Raw genomic sequence first — 8,225 nt, 5'->3', positions numbered from 1 at the left:
TCACCCCGCTCTCCTCTATGTGGTAAGACATAAGTTGACAGTCACATATCATTTCATGAAACCTGCAGATTTAACCTAGTTAATTTTTTAATATAGATACGAGGATGCAAAACCCTTGAATGTAGACTAGCACCTTTTCCAAAAGAAAGACATCCTTCTGGACCTGGGCCCCTATACGCATGCGCACACTCGCTGTGGAGGCTCATTTGAAACTTTTTGCTACGCTAGCAACAATGCTGCTGGTTAGCCAACTTGCTAGTTAGCTAGCTAAATCATTAGCTAAATCATCAAAACGACAGCGATCTCACGAAGTAACGTTACGGAGTCATGGGTGAGCTCAACTGAGTGTTATTTAGGTCTAGGCTAGCTGAGCTATTTAGCTAGCTAGCTAATGTCAGCGACCTAGTTAGCTAGTGCTAGCGCTTGACTTTGTTGTTGCAACTGTTAGCACGTAGCAAGCTAGAGCTGACTCAGAAAGTGGCCAGGGTTAATGTTACTGGCTAGTGACCATATCCTTTCTGGTAATTTGTGCACACAATAATTGAGAGTTACGTTAGATAATCTAGCTAGCTTCTGTCAGTGTTAGCTAACTTGGTAGCTATACCCACATCCATGATTTGGCTGCCCACCCCCATGTGTTCAGAGCATCGCGGCATTGATGGTGTGCAGGGGCTGAACGATGAGAACTCCAGCAGCAGGTCGCACTCTCCATCGGGACTGTTTCCTACCATGGGCCGAAACCCGTCATCGCTAACTCCAACCATGGACCGAAACCCGTCACCGCCCCCGGCCAGTGATGGCAGACAGGGAGGAGAGGAGGAGAAGGACGACGCCATAGGAGAGACCGCGTACAGCAAGCACTGGGTCTTCAGTACCCTAACCCGTTTGATCCAGGTCCTAAAACTCAATAATGTGCCGCCTGTCTCGTCAGGCATGCTATCAAGACCTCATTAAGGCTCTTTCTTGCCTGGTTAAATAAAGGTTAAATGAGAATTTTACGCCACTGATTGACAGACATACAGATGCCTTTATTTAGACAGGGAATAACATACTGAGACCAGGTCTCTTTTACAGATGTGCCATGCTTACAAACAGCAGTAATTCAGTGGCAGAATACAGAATGGAATTATTACAGCTTGCCATGTTATGCTACTGTTTGTTTTTTAGATGGTGACAGATCATTCTGAAGGAGACTCTGATGCTCGGATGCAGCTGCCAGAAGAAGAAGAGGACGACCTTTGTAGAATCTGGGACATGGCAATGGATAAAGACGTAGCGGGTTTCTTGCAAGAGTTCAAAGCTGCAGATATTCTGCTGGGAGTGATAGCAAAGTCCCGCTGCCCGCGGCTCACAGTGAGTGAATGACGGTCTTATCCAGGCTGGGGCGCTTTAGAGATTGAACGCTGATAAGCGTCTGTGGCTCAGGAGGTAGAGCAGTTTGTCCAATGATCGTAGGTCGGCGATTCGAATCCCGGCTCCTCTTGTCCCCACATGTTGAAGTGTCCTTGGGCAGGACACTGACCCCAAATTGCTCCCAACGAGCAGGCTAGCACCTAGCAAGGCAGCTGGTCGCCACTGGTGTGGGAATGTGTGGGAATGGGTGAATGAGAGGCCATTGTAAAGCGCTTTGGATAAAAGCACTATATAAGTGCAGTCCATTTACAATTTATCATGTTAGGGGTTTGTACTTTTGGTGAAATTATACAAGTACAAGACTCTTGGCCTTTATTCATCAGTCACATTTTCTTGTACTAAAAGGAAAACATGATCTCTTACTAGCTATTGTACCTTACAGCTGCACATTTGAAATTGTGTCTCTGCATTGCTTATCAGTTTCTCTTCTTATTTCTGTACCCATAGGAGATCTGTGTGGGAATCCTGGGGAACATAGCCTGTTTCCCTGACAGCTGTCTGACACTCAGCCAGAACGAAGACCTTGGGTGGGTGAGAGTTACTGGCTCACGATTATGAAACTAAGCATTGTGATGGAGCCTGTGATTTAAAAAAAAAAAAAAGTTCTGACAAGTAAAAATAAATAATTCCTTTGGCTTGTTTTCCTCCCATGATTGCATGACCCAGTGTCTGTAGTGCGACTCTCTTTTTCTCCACAGTGCTGTGCTGTTGCTTCTCCTTGGAGATACAGACCCTCCTACCCTGCTAGAGACCAGCAGGTAACCTACCAACATTAGGATGTGATTATTATTTGGAAATGGATGCAGTGCTTTGCTCAATTACTCAGCACAGTTAAAGTCATTTGAGTTCATAATATTTTTTAAAGTAAAAAGAAAAGAAAAAAAACATCAGCTAAATGACAAATGTAAATGTAAGTTATGAGATCAATCCTCAATCCTTTGTCTTTTCTTTTTGCGTTTTTGAAGGAACTGCTTGTGTGTTGTGGTTGGTTGCGTCCTTGGTTTTCAACAGGTTGCTGCTCACCTGTGTGTCCCAGAGAGATGTCTCTCCACTGTGGCTGCAGCGAATAAAACAGCAGACATCCGTTTCCGCCAACCTCTGCTTCATCATGTGCAGCTCCACCAACAGTATGGTCCCATCTTCTGTACCCCTTTATTCTTTTGAAAGTGGGGTCTCTTCTCTAAGCCAGTGGTTGTGCGTGTTGTGTGTTGTGTGTTGTGTGTGTGTGTGTGTGTGTGTGTGTGTGACCCCTCTACAGTGGATCTACTGGTGAAGGTGGGGGAGCTCCTAGACAAGCTGTTTGACCTGGATGAGGAGCTGATGAAGAGCTGGATAGCAGTTCAGCCCAGTGAGGGTGACGGAGAGAGTCATTTAAACTTGGCCTCCTCCCTGCTGGAGGCTGCCAAACAGCTGCGGTGAGCAAATAAACATGTATCCTGTTTGGGTTTTAGCTTTTATAATACCACCCAGTGGATGGAGGTATTGTGGGGCGGCTGTGGCTCAGGAGGTAGTCGGGTCATCCAGTAATCGTAGGATCGGCGGTTTGAGTCCCGGCTCCTACTGTCCACATGTCGTGTCCTTGGGCAAGACACTGAGCCCCAAATTGCACCTTGCACGGCAGCTGCCGCCATTGGTGTGTGAATGGGTGAATGAGAGGCCATTGTAAAGCTTTTTGGATAAAAGCATGACATGTAACTTTATCTATTCTCTCTATACTTATTTTGATATTCTCTCTATGCTTATTTTGAGATGGTCATGCTTTTACGTACCGAAAGTGTCTCTTGTCGATTTTACATTTGAAAGTATAAAATGATTGGATGTGTTTGTGTTGTCATTGAACTGCAGTGACACCAGGGGGCTTTGTGTACACAGGTCAGAGAGTCCAGAAGGCTTGGAGGTCTACCTGCATGCCCTTCAGCTCCTCACTACTGTTGATGAAGGGATTCAAGCCTTTGGTGAGGCCAACACTTTCAGTATAATATCCTTAAGCCTCGGACACACCAAATAGACTGCAACCAACCGGTTTAGATGGCCAACCGGCCTGTCAAAACCCTTTTTTTCTCACAGACACGAAGACACGTTACAATGACTTATGGCTGTTGGCTCATCAGCTCAGGTTGTTGTTATGAGCCTGCGCGGTGAATGGATCTTTATAGAAAGTGTCTTTTCAAAAGCTTAATAAGAGAATGTAGGCTCAAAATGTCCATCCATAGACTACATAAAAAAACATTAACAAATAGCATGCTTCATGTTTTCAAAGAATATAAAATATTTGTTAGCTGTTATTTACTTATTCCTTGTACTGCAATATAGTTACAGGAACTCTCCAAACCTAAATCCTGCCTATTGATGAGGGGGAAAGCACCCTTCATAAATACTCTGATTTAACTGGTTCAGCCAAGCTAGAACAGCAGTCTGTGGAAGAGTCTACATGCTGAACCTGCTGACAGTCGCAGATGGCATGCACACACCAAAGACACGGCGACCAATCCAATGGCCCCCTGCCTGTTTTAGCCGGAGCATGGGACTGATGTGTAGCAACCTTTAGATGGTCCTTTTTTCCTGTGTCTGGTTTGTAGAGTGATGTTTCCACACGTCGTTCGCGTGCATTATGTGTCGTCTCGTCTCTTTAGCTGTCCCAGATGGGGTGGGCCAAGAGGTCTGGGACTTCCTGTGTGAGGTGGTGTGCGAGGACCTCTGCCAGCCAGACGACCCGCCCGTGGTCTTGGAGGAGCAGAAAGGCCTCCTGGTCCAGGCGCTGGCGGTGCTGTCAGCCCTCTACGCCTGTCTGGACCGCCAGCACACCAAAGCAGACGCCTGTAAGACTGCGGCTTCAGTGTTTCTCTCAAAATTGCTTATGGTTTGAAGGTGCTTTTCTATCTGTAACCGGCATCAGGTCATATCCATCTAAGACCATCTGGAACCTGTGCTCTTGTCTCATAGACCTGCCCTTAGTTGGGAGCTTGCTGCGGGTTCTGCAGTACCAGGCGGAGTACCGGCAGAGCAAGATAGGTGACCGGGCCGGCACAGATGACCCGCAGAGGGAGGAGGAAGAGGAGAGGGACGAGCAGCTCCAGACCCTGATAGAGACCACGGTTGAATTCCTAGCAGACATGCTGCCTCACCTGTCCAAGGTCATTACTATGCCACTGGAACTGATCATGTTTCATACGCTGACTTCATCCTCCCTGTCACTTTTGTTTAGCATTTTTACAAATTAAATAAGGAAGCCATTCGAAAAATGATTTAAAAAAAAAAAAAAAAAATTTGTAATATGTGGAATATATATCTGTGTGTGTGTGTGTGTGTGTGTGTGTGTGTGCGTGCGCGCGGTGCGTAGGATGAGGTAGCGAAGTTGGTGAGGAGAGGATACCTGACAGAGAAGAGCTGTCTGTCAGCAGTGGACAGTCTGCTCCCCCAGCACATGCCTGCGGTGAGATCCCTCCCCTCACCTCTGCTCTTTCACCTTTGACCTCCATCCTCCAGCTTTGCTCAGGCCTTCAGCCACTCATGATGACAACTCAACTGTCGTTCTCTTTACTCCATGTGCATAATGTGATATGCATTGTCAGTGTCTACATTTATATAAAGTATATAAAGCAGTATTTATGCGATTTTAAGTGCATTTATTGTGTATGTGAATTATTCCTTATTGTGGTATTACACAGTGATGTTTTGTTTCCGGTGTAACTATGTGTTTGTGCCTTCAGTGGGCTGCGAGAATATGTGTCAGCTGTCCTGTGGAAAGTAAACATGGTGTTTTCCACTGTCCCCTCCCTCCTGCTGTGTAGGTGCAGCACCTGGCGGCCATGTTGGCAGAGGCAGATCCCCAGCTGGCAGACCTCGTCAGGAAGCAGCTTCCTATCTCAGAAATCCCAAGGTGATCCAGGCCTTTCCACCTGAAATAGTTTCTCAATGTATATTTTTACAATAGCATCTCAGTGTATATTTTCACACCTGTGTGACACATTCGCATTGTATTGCTTGTTTGTATTAATGAGAGTTCTTGTCATATTTGATATTGTGTTTCTTTGTAAAGCATTTCTTGTCTATTTTTAAAGGTACTTAAAATGTGTTGCATACACTTTCTTCCAATACAGCCAGTTACTTTTTTTGTAAGTCACTAGGTCATGTGAATACAGTATATATTTGTGATGCTCTGAATACCCCTTTAAAACTTGTAATTTCTACCACAATCTACATGCATTTTTGTATGAATGGTATCCGTGTTTCAAATAGGTGTACATGTGGTTTGCTTTTTATGTGTGTATAAAGACCTCATCACAAATGTACTGCAAATTAGAGTTTTTTGGAGAGAGAAAGTAAAGAAACCCCCATTAAGATAAATAAGAATTGGGTGTGTGTATTGAGTCATCCTTTTCAAGCATATGAGTAATGGACATGCTGATGACAACATCAAGTGTTTACCAAAGGATGACAGTCACTTTAGAAGCACAATAGAGTTAGATGAAAGACCACAGCCTGGCAACAACGACCTCATTTGGTTTCCAAATGCGGTATTTTGCCCACCGATGAGAGGGACGCAGGAGAACCTGCGCATTTCCACCCGGCCTAGGAGGGCAGCGTAAATATAGCAGCTTTTTAATTAAAGCCTGGATTGATATGTAGAATACTCTTTCTAATGGAAATTCAGAGTGAGAGAGAGAGGGGGCGGGGGGGGGGGTTGGACTTGACCATATGGCCAAAAAATGTTTCCTACTGCCTAATGCCTGTGATGCACCACGATGGCCGATGTCTGGAGCTATTAAGGGTATTGCTATGAGTACTGGTGCCCTGTGCCTGTTTTCTATAAAGAACCGTCGTGAGCTACGGATGTGCTAATGCTTGGCCTTTTAACATTGCTTGTGGCCGTAAGACTTGTACTTTGCATGCTAATCTTTCCTCTGGGTCTGCCCCCCTCAAGTCCCATCATGTCTCAGAGATCAGGGTGAAGCTCAAGACGTTTCCTGCCTAGCTGTCAATCCCTGTTCCCGTCCCACCCGTCCAGCTGGGCCCTGATGAGACGTGACTGGCTGCTGGTGCAGAGCCAGGAGCCCAAAGAGTCACGGCCCCCGATGGGTGTCAGGGGGCGACTGATGATGATCTCAGCTGTCAGTCATCTCTGCGTTGACGTGCCTCCGCCCACACGGCTGTTCGCTCGCTTAGTTGATCTGACGTTTTGCCTCTCCGTGAATTCATCTTTCTATTTTTGCTTCATTCGTCTGCACAAACATGTTTGTTTATTTCCTCCATGCCAACCATGAAGATGAATGGAGTGTGACAGGAGTTTAAGAGCTGAGGGAGGTGTGGATGTGTAGAAGGGGAGTGAGTAGTGGGAGTACCTGTCGCTGGGTGAGTGGGATGGTTAAGGAAGAATTAAACAACGCAAGTGCTGACGCAGTGTGACGCCCTTAAAAGCTGGCTGGGGCCGTGCCTGTGTGCAGTGTAACACATAGGTTTCCTCTCCTTTGATTCTCGTTTCTTGTCCTATTGAACAGTCCCCACCTGGCCACTGATCTCAATAAAGAAACCTTGAGCTATACGGAGTGCAATCAGGGCCCCCTTCAACTCATTTCCGGAGATCTTTGGTTCTCTATCTCATGTCAACACAATCACAATGAAACTTTCCCCTTGCTGCCTCTGCTACTGGGACACTGACGTTTCCTGTTCACCAGAAGTACACTGATGACGTTGATGCTTTGATTATCCCAGGCATTGTGTGCTTAAACTCGTGTGCCTATTGCTTAATTTTAATGATAAGAAACTAGTTCACTTCCCCTTCGTTAACCTCACATTATAATTCCCTTTTTTTAATTAATGGCCAATCACCATTGTTTTCACAATTTTCCACTGAAATGCGTAAATTGCTTGTAAAATGACAAAAAAAAGTTACAGAAGTGGGCTTGCATACTATTGCACATTTCACACTAAATACTAATCAACATGTTTTTTTTGACAAAGCCATAGTGTTTGGAATCGTGTTTCTTTGATGTATATAGCAGGTGTTACAGGTTGTCTTTGTGTACACTGTGGTTCCTGTCAGCAAGCAGCATATGCTCTTGTTTGTTCTACCATGAAAGAAACAGGAGCTCATTAGACCCCCCGGCCCCCCTTCAGGAAGTGTGTGTGAGCAATAGACCATACTCTGTACAGTCTAATGTTACAATAACCTTTTAAAGTTAGATGGAGATAGATTTTTCAGTGGGGTGTTGGCTTGGTATTTGGTAATTCTCTTTAGGGTATGATGGTAAGTGTGTGTGTGGGGGTGATCCCAGTTCAGAACTCTTAAGAGTAGAGGGGCTTGTTTGTGCGCTGGTTGAGATAAGCCAGAGAGATGCCTGAGCTCAGTACTGAGGCAGTGCCTGTAAAGCCCTCTGATTGAGATGAGCAGAACTGGGCCAGACTGCCCATGGAGAGCAGCTCCCTCTCTCTGGTCTGGCTCTGAACACTTAGTCTGTCCCCACCGAAATGTTTTCTTCATAATAAATGGACTGGATCAAACAGTGTGACCTGCCTTTTTTGTCCCATCCATCCATCTTCATCCGCTTATCCGGGGTCGGGTCGCAGAGGCAGCAGTTCCAGCAGGGGGCCCCAGACATCTCTTTCCCTGGCAGCATCAACCAGCTCCTGGTCAGCGTGGAGACTAGTAGAGGTCAGCGTGGAGGCTAGTAGAGGTCAGCTTGGAGACTAGTAGAGGTCAGCGTGGAGGCTAGTAGAGGTCAGCTTGGAGGCTAGTAGAGGTCAGCGTGGAGGCTAACGGTCATCGGGGCGACCAAAACGTGCATGTCCAGGAGCACTTGGTAGTTGTAGTG

At 46.0% G+C, this 8,225-nt stretch overlaps 1 protein-coding gene across 1 annotated transcript; it reads left to right on the top strand.

Moving 5' to 3' along the window:
• Positions 1-208: 208 nt before the first annotated feature.
• Positions 209-7,773, top strand: saal1 (serum amyloid A-like 1). The gene is made up of 13 exons (XM_084452572.1): positions 209-331; positions 644-894; positions 1,168-1,353; positions 1,861-1,940; positions 2,112-2,171; positions 2,425-2,540; positions 2,672-2,828; positions 3,286-3,368; positions 4,047-4,232; positions 4,357-4,547; positions 4,754-4,846; positions 5,205-5,293; positions 6,338-7,773. Exons 1-13 carry the CDS (start codon positions 328-330, stop codon positions 6,363-6,365), a joined length of 1,524 nt encoding a protein of 507 aa, XP_084308698.1. The 5' UTR covers positions 209-327; the 3' UTR covers positions 6,366-7,773.
• The last annotated feature ends 452 nt before the right edge of the window (positions 7,774-8,225 follow it).

Source organism: Borostomias antarcticus (assembly GCF_949987555.1).
Source record: "Borostomias antarcticus genome assembly, chromosome: 18".
Taxonomy (NCBI): domain Eukaryota; kingdom Metazoa; phylum Chordata; class Actinopteri; order Stomiiformes; family Stomiidae; genus Borostomias; species Borostomias antarcticus.
This window is presented reverse-complemented; position numbering and strand designations above follow the sequence as displayed.